Source organism: Sinocyclocheilus rhinocerous, unplaced genomic scaffold (genome assembly GCF_001515625.1).
Source record: "Sinocyclocheilus rhinocerous isolate Xijiao unplaced genomic scaffold, SAMN03320098_v1.1 scaffold1499, whole genome shotgun sequence".
In the NCBI taxonomy this organism is placed as follows: Eukaryota; Metazoa; Chordata; class Actinopteri; order Cypriniformes; family Cyprinidae; genus Sinocyclocheilus; species Sinocyclocheilus rhinocerous.
Window position 1 is genome coordinate 544,078 of NW_015650016.1, and position 11,933 is coordinate 556,010.

Consider the following 11,933-nt stretch of genomic DNA (forward strand, 5'->3'; position numbering starts at 1 on the left):
AGTAATCATCCACAAGCTAGTGTAAGCAGGTGTAAACTGCTCCTTCAGTATGTAAATTAAATAATTGACATTCGTTTCCATGCAAACACGCCCCCCTTCGATGTAAATTAGGCTCATTACAGATTGGGCTTTATTCTTAAAATCCCATGCTATTTGTTCAGAGCAGTTTACATCACACTATTACCACCTGATAAAGCAGACGCTGCAGGATTGTGTGTCAAACAGATGTGTGTGCGCTCATACCTTTACTCAGTTTTACAGTTTATATTTTTATTACGTCATATGACTAATGACATTGATGTCAAATGCTGGATTTATGAGGATGGATTCAACACACTGGCACTAACTTTAGTAGATGTCAGATGGGACAAACGTTAAGAACGACAGAAATACAGACACTGGTGTCACTTTCCTGACGTGTGTTTTGTCATTCTCAAAGGAAAGGGAAATAATGCGATACATGTCAGTATGCAGAGCTGGGTCGATTATTTAGAATTATTTTAATTGAAGTCCATTACTGATTAAAGATTACACGATGAAAACTGTAGTTAGTAATGCTATCTAGGTTACTTGTTTCAGGTGATGTATTCTGACTACTTTTTAGATTACTTTTAGATTACTTTTTTTATCCATACACCATACTGATATACATATTAAAAAAATTTAAAAAAAACAGAGAATGAAAATATATTCCTCTTTTTGTTGTTGTTGTTTTTGATATCAACATCATGAAGTGCATTGAACATTACATTAAACCAGGTTTTCCCAAACTGGGCTTAATGTAAGAACTGCAGTGGGTTTGTGAATTGATAAAAAGCTAGTTATTAATTAAATCATAAATGTATTTACGTGACATTTACATGACTATTCTATATTGTGAATATAGTCAAAGCTAAATGGTGTGACAGTAGGATTATTAGAAAGGAAAATTTAAAAGAGAAAAATAAGAATTAGGTAGAATCATTAAATTAGGAATGATTTATCACCATAAAAAAGTAACTGTAATCTTATTATGAGCATTATAAAATGTAATACACTGTAATACTTGATTTTTGGAATCTGATTACGTAATCTAGATGTGATCAGTTACTGTCCAGCTCTGTCAGTATGGTGTTTATGGGTTTGTGCATCTGTGTCTACAAAGTGTGTTCATATGAAAACAGAACATTTTAATAATGGTTCGTTCATAAAAAATGAACCTCAGTGTTAACATGAATAACTGACTGGATTATCACGTCTGCCTAATGGATCTTCACACCTAACTTAATGTTAAATGTGAACAGTCTTAAGGTTCAAATTGAATTACACACTGCAGCTTCTTTGCCGGAGTTGTAGTTTCTTCCAATGTCATTATCACCATCTGTTCCCAAAGGGTTATGAAAGGGTGAATATCACATCCAGTGAAAAGAAACAAAATAATTAAAAACAATGTATTAATAGAGTGGATGAAGTGAAGGAGAAAAAATTGAATAAAACAGAGAGTGTTTGTGAAGTAGGAGTGGGTGCCATTTCCTCTATTTCCTCTCTCTGCTTTCATTTGCATGCTGCTTTATGCCATCATTCTTGGTTCACATTGTGTGCGTGTGCGTGTGTGTGCGTGTGCGTGTGTGTGTGTGCGTGTGCGTGTGCGTGTGCGTTCTCGTGCTCTCATGGGGTTGAAGAGCTGTCAGTCCCTGAGAGACTTCAAAAGCTCAGCAGCTCTGTGATCAGTCTGCTCTTTGACTCCTCTGACAGGCCCTCAGCTACACACACACACACACACACACACACAGACACACACATCACTGCTCACCCACTGGTGAACATTTCATACATGCATCTCTGTAACTCAGTGCTGTAAAACACATATAGCCTGTAAACACTCATGACCGTTAATGCAGCCGTTATCTGAAACATGCTGTAATTAATTTTTTTCTTCAAGTAACACAAAGTCAGGGATCAGCTGGGACTGGGAGTAACAAAAAAGTCACGTTATGTATCACATATAATATAAAATACTGCTGTATATCTGATTTCCCCTCTATTTCAAACAAACAACATACTGTATATGCAGGACAATTAAGTGACAGAATAACTAAATGTAAACTCTCAGAGGAGCATGAAATGTATTTCTAACTGTAATTCATTAGTGGTGGTGCATTTGATTGCATGTATTTAGAGAATTGCCAGTATTAAGAGATGCCAGCAGAGAGAGAGAGAGCAGGGACAGTGCATGCAGGGGACATGATCCAGTTAAACCCAACCAAAGTTTTGCATGTTTATCTGAATAGTTTTCTTTCATCTAAACACTCGTTATTTTTTGTCCAAAGATTAATGGACAAAATGAACATTTTTCCAAATTGCAGTATAAGCAGTCTGGACTTATGAAGTACACGAATAACTTGTAATTACAGCAGTGTATCAAATAAGTCCACTGTGTGTGTGTTCATGTAAATGCTTTCCTTTTTTAGTAAATAAGCATCAGCCAGATTCTTCATAACCACTCCACACTTTGTGAGTTTGTGAGACTTACCTCGTTTTTTTAAGTCCTCCAGTCAGTTTTCTCTATACAAATAAAGTAATTGTGCAGTGTTTATGAATTAAAGGACGTGTTCTGAGCACAATGAATGCAGTTAATACTGTAGCCATCATTTCAGATGATTTTTGTCTAATTGAGGTTTTATTTTTGTTTATCTCTTACTTTTAATTGGCTGAGAAATCAAATACACTGCTGGACAATAGCCAATCATTTGTATCCTGTAATATTTTTTCTATATTTTCCTAATGACAATTTTATGATTGGTTTATATACTGCAAAAAACACTTTTTAAAAAAAAATTTTAATCACAGAATAAGGCAGAACAGTTTCTATACTGTAATAAATGCTACGACAATTAGCACCGCTTTATTAATTTACTTTATTACCTGGAGATGACATAAAAACATACATAAACCATATATTGTCGCAATCGTGTATTTATTCAAGTTTCTCTTCACGTTTCATCAGTCAAAACGTTTCTGCTTTTTATTCAGCTTAGCTACAGTGATAGCTGGATGACTTTGAGTATGAATGAAACATACACTGCATGAGTGTGTTTAGCGCTCCATAATGTTCACATCGCCTCGTGTTGGAAATGAATAAAACGGCAGGTCATGCAAAAACTATCTTGTCTCTTTGCATTTAAATCTAGATTTATTCATACTGGCCCTTGAAAATCTCTATGTGAACACACTTGCCTGAGAAAAGTGCTGGGAACGAATTTACATTTTATTAAAAGTGGAGGGGCACTGCGTCCCCCACATCAGAGTCCTGCATGGGCCCTGTTTGATAAACCCGCACCTGCAGTAATTAACAGAACACCCAACCCATTATCTGACAGCAACAATCATTAAATTCTGTACCCGACCCATTTGACATAATAACCACAACCCGAACCGCACCCGCATTAAATCTCCTGCACGATGTAGACAAAATTTATTTATTTTCCCATGGTTCAGTGTGTCTGTAACGTGTTGATGCACGGAAGAGGAGAGGCAGGATCCAAATGCTAGCAGTGTAAGGTTTAATAAACAAGAGGTAAAATTCAGGGCATGAAGAGGTAACAAGTACGCAGGAAGAACAAGGCTAAGGACAACACGTTACATCTTAGTCAAGACAATGACTGACCAAAACTGACTAAAACACAAGATGACAATGTAACAAGACACACCTGGGGAAGCAATCAAGGGGACCAATGAAACAATAGGACTACAAGTTGACTACAAATGGCTCTCTAGACAGGAAGTAACACAAGACAGGGGAACATCATGACAGTGTCCTGAGCATAGGAGCAAATTATTGATGAAATTTCATAAATATTGTATTTAGGTTTGGATATCAAAACTGATTTATTCATTTTTGCAGTTCTGCTGCATCTGTCTTTGCGAGTGTCGCTCAGTGTTGTGCTCTCACTACAGATTCTCATGAAATCCCTCGTTTCAATATTGATTTAAAATACCAATGAAATACTCGATGACAAGAATTTGTACATCATCGCTCTCTGGTTTTTGTGGTGCATTGTGGGATTTTTAGGAAGCGAATGTTCCAGTGCACGGGAAAGATTTTGTGATTGAGAGACAGTGATCTACTGAACTAGGATCTGATTGAGACGCAGCCACAGTTAGTCAGTATAGATACAGTCCTTCCATTCATCACAGTGCTCTGATAACACACATCCCTCTTCCGCCTCTCTTGTGTTCTTTACCGTTGTCGTGAAGACCTACATGTTTTCTAGGATGCACTTTCACTTTCTGATGAATTTTTAAAGTTCCTCTGACGATAACAGTAGAAGAGCCCTAGAGAAAGGCTCCTAATGGAGGAGGGATGAGATGCACTTTCCCAAGCTTTAAATGGCTCAGTTGAAAGCAAAACCGTCCTTAAATTTCTGCTTCTAAAAGCCCATCCGTCGCGAGCGTCCCATCCTGTCATCCAGTTTATATGAGGCATCCATGAGGGCACTAGTGACCCAAATGTTGTTGGAAAAAATACATTTTTCACTTATTGGCAACATTGTCTTGATTTGTTAAGTACATTTCGCCGGCTGTTGGCATGAGCGGGTGCCCGGCGTCCCGGAGGCCATGCGGGGTGAAAGCATTTCAGATGCGAGGCGTTCTCCAGGGCTGCCCGCGTCCACCTGTCTCAGCCGCTCGTGTCACCAACACGTCTCCACCAGCCACGCCGCTCCTGTTTGTTTGCGGCCTCCGAAGGGAACGCTGCGTCGTGGCCGTCGCAAATTAGCACAAGTCAAGTCCGATTAATTCATTTCTAGCTCGCACGATTAGCCGGGGAGTCACGTCAAATTAAACTTCAAATTAGTGCTGATGCCTCCCAGGAGAGGCAAAAGAGCTTCAGCTGCGTCAGTGACGAAACTGGCCCTCTGGCGCCTCGGCTGACTTTTGACATTGCTCCTGTCTTTCATCTCAACTTTATTCTGATCGCGAATCCTTCTGAAAGTCACTGAAATGGCCATTCTGAGATGAGGGGAGTGGCAACTAGTGGAGGACATGAATCTGATAAAGAAGCATCACAAAACATGCATATGGATGGACAGACAAAAGTTAATGGCATTTCAGCTGAAGAGAGAAAGAGAAGACAGGAGATGAGAATCAAAGGAGACAATGACGAGCTTTAGAATCATCTGTAAGTGTAAGAAGTAAAGAGATATTTTTCTTGCTGTCATCAATTAGAAGTCAAAGTATCCAGCCAAGTTTCCACATTTTTTCAAAAGCAACAAAACAGATTTTTACTGAAGAGAAGAAATTTTCACCAAGGCTGAAAGATGCTCTTTGTGCTTGGGAGGTCTAAAAGTCACAAACGTGATTTCACGTAATCAAAGAAGGTCTGCGACTGGACAACACTGACTCGTTCCTTGACTTCAGCCTTCTGACTGGGAAAGATGCTAATCGTTTTTCATTTCAGTTCTGTTGTTGCTTTTACACATATTGAGTCAATTGTGTTTGAGACGTAATACGGCTGATTATTTTGTTGGTTTCTGCTCCGTGACCGACCGCTGCACGTCTGTGAGAAGCACAGAGACCGATGGGATGTTGAGTGATAGAAACTGAGACATGCTCCAGTTCCGCTACGAGACATCAGCAAATGAAATCAAATGACCCGAATTAACTGCTTTATAATGAACTATTGATCCACAAGCTTCACAACATCATTTTTGCTGCAAAGACAAATCATGATTGACCTAGCACCGGTTGGGGTCAAAGGTCAGGGGTCAGAGGTCACCTCACAGCTGCAGTAGATGTTTGTGTGTGGCAATAGTAATGATAACGATGCTTAATGATTTCAAAGACACATTAGAGACAAACACTATTGTTATCAGACAGAATGCTGATGCTGTAGATTAAATGATTTTTTCAGATTCACTGGGATCTGCTCCAGATGGCCAGTTCAACACAGAAAACCCTTCACTCGTTTCTGCTGTATTTCTATAGTGTCACAGCTCATTGGGCGGCTGGTGCAGATCCAAGTCCACAGTTCAACATTCAGAAAGTGAAAAGATCAAGAGCAAAACAACTGCTGTGCAAAGGGCCTCAGCCGTAGTTCAGTGCATGTATGCAGCAGTGAATAAATATGATTGGTGATTATAGACACACACACACACACACACACACACACACACACAGATTCTCCCAGGTGGCTGAATTGTCTTCTGGCCAATAATCCTCTCTGCATTGTGTCGGCCCCCACTCCCTCGGCCCCGGGCTCCTGCGTCTCTGAGCCGGGCACACAGCTTCTTCCTGGCAACACAAAGAGCACTTCTGTCATCGCCATGACAATGGCAGTGTAGGATGATTGGCAGATTATGAAATGGACCAATGGCAAAGCAAGGAAGGGTTGCCAAGTGATCGAGAAGCTTCTGGACCTCCAGTTTCTGACCCCGGGTCAGTTTCTCAGGGGAACAAAGTGACTTTTGGCCAGCGATTCCATATAACGCAACACTATATCAACGACGTCATGTTCTTCGTATGTCTTTCTAGGAAGGCCTGAGAAGGCCAGACACATCTAGATCTCACTAACCCACCCGTTCACATACTGTATGTTTGATTAATAAATATTCATACCCTGCTGTTGCATGATGGATGACGAGCCGGCTCTGAGCGAGTGGAAGCTATACGCTGAGATTCAGAGTCGGAGACGAGGCGCATGGGTGGCGCTGGAGGTTTCAGGATGGAGAGAAGAAAGACTCTTTTCTTGAAGTGACACTTGATAGATGACCAAACATCCTACAAACCTTCAGTGTCAACAGACTGTCAACACTTCTATTGAAAACACTAAATAATGTATTTAATTACTGATAGGAACAAACACTTTCCATTTAGAGATCGGTGCATGTTCACATAGCTGTTAAAAATCATTTAATTTTCACAGTTGTAAAACATTTGTCAATGACTCAGTACATGTTACCAAACCAAGATTTGACCTGAGATATAGCAACACTGAGATTAAAGGGTTAGTTCACCCAAAAATGACATTTCTGTCATTAATTACTCGCCCTCGTGTCACTCCAAATCCATAAAACCTTCGTTCATCTTCAGAACACAAATTAAGATCTTTTTTATGAAATCCCAGAGCTTTCTGACCCTGCAGAGACAGCAACAGAACTGACACGGTCAAGGCACAGAAAGGCAGTGAGCACAACGTTATTGAAGATGAATGAAGGTCTTACGGGTTTGGAACGACATGAGGGCGAGTAATTAATGACAGAACTTTAATTTTTGGGTGAACTATCCCTTTAACAGTAATGAGTCAGATTGTGCTTTATTCTACTAATATGTGTTGAGTTTAAATTATGAATCTGCATTTTAATGAGCAGCAGTGAGCATCATGTGTGCCAGTCTGTGCCACCCCGTGCCCATCTGTTGTGCGCCAAATCATCTTCCTCTCATTTTAGAGGCCATTTGGCGTGAAAATCTCAGACTAGGCTATCGAACGCAGTGGAAAGTATATAAGTGTGTGTGTGTGTGTGTGTGTGTCTGTGTGTGTGTGTGTGTGTGTGTGTGTGTGAGAGTGTGTGTGTGAGTGTGTGTGTGTAGAGAGTGTGTGTGTGTGTGTGTCAGTGTGAAGGGAGGGCAGAGGACTTTATTCAGCTCAAGTGTGGGTGGCCGTGGGGGATCGCAGGTCGCTCGACTGCTATTAATCACGGCCGACGGCTCTCTAGTTTTCTATCTGCATGTGAAAGGAAATGCACACATTGTTTATGCTTTGACTGGTGCCATTATTTCAGTCCTCTGAGAGAAGTTTACTCTTGACATCATAAATGAAATGGAAACAATCAGTTTTCTCCTCGAGTGAGTGATGATATCAGCACACCGGAGTCCTGTTAGCACTGACATGAGATCAGGAGAAATACAAACTTCTGAGTTTTTCAGGGTGGCAGTATAGCTTGGTTTTTAATGTTATTAATCGAGGGTGTTTTGTACAACAGTGGCCCGGGTCTGAAACAAAGACAGAAACAGAATTGTGGCATTTTGGCAGCTATAATTAGCCACAAACACTCCCTGTCGATTCTCTAGCCTCTGTATATCATGCCTTAAACCAACAATAATTAGAAGTACAATTTTAACTGAATAATGAGCATTAATGGGGCAGTGATTTGCTAGAATGTGCAATAATGCAATAACATTTATCATTTATCTGCACATCATTTGAAGCTGCTGTATGTCATTTTTTGGGTGTCGCAATATGGGATTCCAGTTTAATATGCAAAATAAACTAATTAATAATTAATACAATTGAATTAACGACCCCATTACTTAAAGTAGAATGTAAAGGTATAGCCAGTATGAATTAGTAATTGACTTTCTGAAGAGTGAAACACGTTCAGACTGCAGGCGAATCATATTTTTTCTCAAATCAGAACTTTTCAGGCAGACTGTCTGCACTATTAATTGCAAGTGATCGAATCTGATTTGTGTGTCCAGACATGACCAGTCTATCTGCGTGGGTTGCTTTGGTAATGACGCAGGCATATCTACGTATGTGACGAGGCTTTTTCTAAACAGATGCAGGACAACTGGAGGTGCATCATCTTGCACTCCAAACAAGTCGCGGTGCAGAACTCCTCTGTCGCACAAGAAAAACTCAGCAACAGAGGAGACTGCTATATATTTGGATTTTATTCAGACATGGTTTGGACTTAATCTTTAGGCATCTGCCTGTAGCAGATTATATTTAAAACATACATTGTGCACATTATGTGTGATGTCTCTTATGTATATTGTTTATGTTACTCTACGTGAGCTTGTGAATTGCCCCTATGAGACAAATAAAGTGTTTGAAATTGGAAATTGAAATATTGTGATGTTCCGTGTTATAATCACAACCTGCTTCAGCTTCGTTTGAATACTGTATGAATACTTCTGGCATTTCCATCACTGCTTTTGACATGATTGTTGTGTGTCGCGTTAAGAGTGATGCAAAAGACAATTGGAAAGAGCTTCCAGACTGAGATACATCTGTAAAATGTTGATTCAAATCGCATTTCAAACCACCTCCATTTGAATCTGATTTGAAAATACAAAAAATCAGATTTCATGTGTTTTTTGCTGTTCAGACTTTTAAAAACCCATCTGTATAATAACTGGATATGCAAAAAAATCAGATTTTTCTTTGTTTCCATGTTGCAGGCAAACCGGTTGTATTGTGTCGATTTCCACAAATAGTTGTGGGGTTTTATCTCACTAACGATGAGCTCACATGTCAGATATTGTTATGCTTGTGTGTGTGTGTGTGTGTGTGTGTTTGTCAGGGGTGATGTCAGACAGGCAGTTCGGGACTCAGTTTGTGTGCAGTGTGGTGGCGTCTCACGTCAGTCACCTGCCCTCCACCAGCCTCAGCTTCATCTGGATCGCTCCTCCACCCGGCACCGGCTGCGTCAACTTCATGTGAGTCACGCATCCAACACCTACAGCTCATACAAACCACACGGCTCTATTTCAGCCATGAGGAAAACCTCACAAAACTCTGACATCATGAGGCAGATTCTTCACGAGTGAGTGAATCCTGAGGCTCACCTGAGAGATTGTGTTTGCATAAAACATGCCACGCTTCCAGAAACCAGACCCATCTCTGATGTAGGTTTGCAATAAACATGCTTGCAGTTTCAGATCAACAGAAGGCAAGAAAAATCATGTTTTAATCTGAGAAATACAGACCTGCTGAGAAGAGCTTTTCCTCCACACATCTAGATGTCACTCTTCCAGTTCTGAGTGCAGAATCAAGAAGGAGGTCAGGTGTGAATATTCATGCTGCCTTCACATGTTATCAGCATTATCAGATTACTAGTCAGAAATTGGACATGAACGGCTTCTTAAGTTATATTCATGACTGGGAAACCTTGAGATCATTTTGATGCCTGAGTTTCCTAGTGGAGCCGCCAGAAACATTTGATTAATTTTGCCGTTTTAAACAATCGTTACCGTTACATGTATATTTACATATTATAAGTAGCCTTTCAAAGCATATTGTATTTCACACAACGAAAACTGCATTTATTTCACTGAAATTCCAAAATCGTCAGCATGCTGTATAAGTTTAAATGCCTGGGACGCTACATTTTATTCAAAATCTGTTAGATAGTAACAAAATATCTTCAATGCATTTTGGCTTTAATAAGATTTCCTCAAGAAATAGGCAGGATTGAACCTGCTGCCCTGCATGATCCCTGCTCTTTCTATCAACACACTTGAACACGAAAGATTATGTGCAGGAATTAGAGCACTCAGTTTAATGACAGACTGCTCAGAGATGTCTTATTTTGTGCTTTAAATTCCACACGAAGGCAAAGTAAAGCACTCAATGCTTCTTGTCTGTTTGTGCAGATACACACATATATTAAACGCTGATCTCAAGGGTAAATATGCCGATTTGCCAGCTCATATGGAGGCGAACAATCATTGCTAATAGCGGTGAGGTGTATGTTTGCAGTTTACTACAGCTCAGAGAACAAGCACACAGATAGAGACAGCGCCTCAGATCGTCTAGCGTGTCCGTTATGCTGCTCTTCTGTCAGAGCCAAACCCTTGAGAGCAGACGCTCATTTAAGAGCCGATTTTCAGGATTCATGATGTGGCCGTTCGCTGCCACACTTCACGGTTTTCCCGTCTTTGTCAGGCGTGCCGCTAACAAATCTCTGACGGCGAGGCCGCGGGTCAGAGGAGCCTTGCGTGTGTCGGTCCTGTGCACACGCGTGTGTCCGTGTCTTCCTGCCGTTTGTCACTTTGAGAGTTTACGTCAGGCGGACAGAGAGCAGCGTTTCTGAGCGTTCAAGGCCTTCATCCATAACCCTGCCATGAAAGCATGATGGGAAAAAAGCGAGGCGAGGAGTGTTTAGGCATTTCTGTTATTACGATTAATTGTGGTGGAATGGAGTGCGGGCTGTTTGTGATGGACCATCTGTTCAGGGCAGCCTGTGTTTCTGGAACATGCAACGCAGTTATGCGTTGGGCCGGTCTGCTGGAGACTGAGGACCGAAAGAAGCAGTTCTTGACCTCATATCTGAGCAGATCTGTTTAATGAACTCCGTGTCCAGTATAAAGCGCTGAACCTCATGTTATCTGTAGAGACTGAGATCACAGTCACACTCTACAGTCCCTTCAGACGCCAAATGATGTCAGACTGCCTTAATGCTCTTGTTTGTAATTAGCTCTTAGCTGTTGTCAAGGTCATTTCATTTTCACCTTTACTTAAATGATTTGCAGTGACCCGGTATAATGAGCAGGTAATTTGCCAACAGCTCCCTGGAAGCCTCCTCTAAACGCTCATTAAATCTGCATGCGCCGAGGGACGCTCTCAACAACAAACGCTTCCTCGCTCTCTATTCTTTCGAGAACACGCCGTAATTTGATCAACGCAGACGATTAGGCTCTCACTTCTTTCAGACAAAATAAGATAAGAGGAGAGAAAAGCAGGCTCAATATTGTTTTGCCTCGTGCTGATTGATTACTCGTCAGCCGTCGCAGCTGGTGCCCAACAAGAGAGATCAATCAGCCAATTAAACTATTGTTTTAAAGGCTAAATCCAAATGTGCAAAATGAGCGTGCAGAACAGTCGGCGACACTGCGTGTAATTCCTGTTATTAATCATGATTAGAGAGCAGTGCGATGCTGTGCTGTTAGAGGCTGAGTTTGAGCTCTCAGCAGCAGAAGCCCAGGACGAGCGATCCGAGCGTGTTTGTGATCCACACGCGTGTGACGGGCTGCTGTCACTGAGGGCTTGGGGTGAATCAGCTGTCAGACGGGTGCTGTGTGGCCCGTTTGTGAGAACTGCAATGTGGGATCACATAAGAACTCCAATCAGCATAACAACCCGTTTCCAGAAGCTTTAGCAGTGCTGGCTGACATGCTGTCACTTATTAATGCCTGAGAGAGAGTGTGTGTGTGTGTGTATGTGTGTGTGTGTG

At 41.1% G+C, this 11,933-nt stretch overlaps 1 protein-coding gene across 1 annotated transcript in view; it reads left to right on the top strand.

Moving 5' to 3' along the window:
• Window positions 1-11,933, top strand: part of reln (reelin) — an 82,119-nt gene that overhangs the window by 16,492 nt on the left and 53,694 nt on the right. Inside the window, exon 3 of the mRNA XM_016516352.1 lies at window positions 9,282-9,417. Coding sequence (XP_016371838.1) covers window positions 9,282-9,417 — 136 coding nt within the window. The remainder of the gene's footprint in view (window positions 1-9,281; window positions 9,418-11,933) is intronic.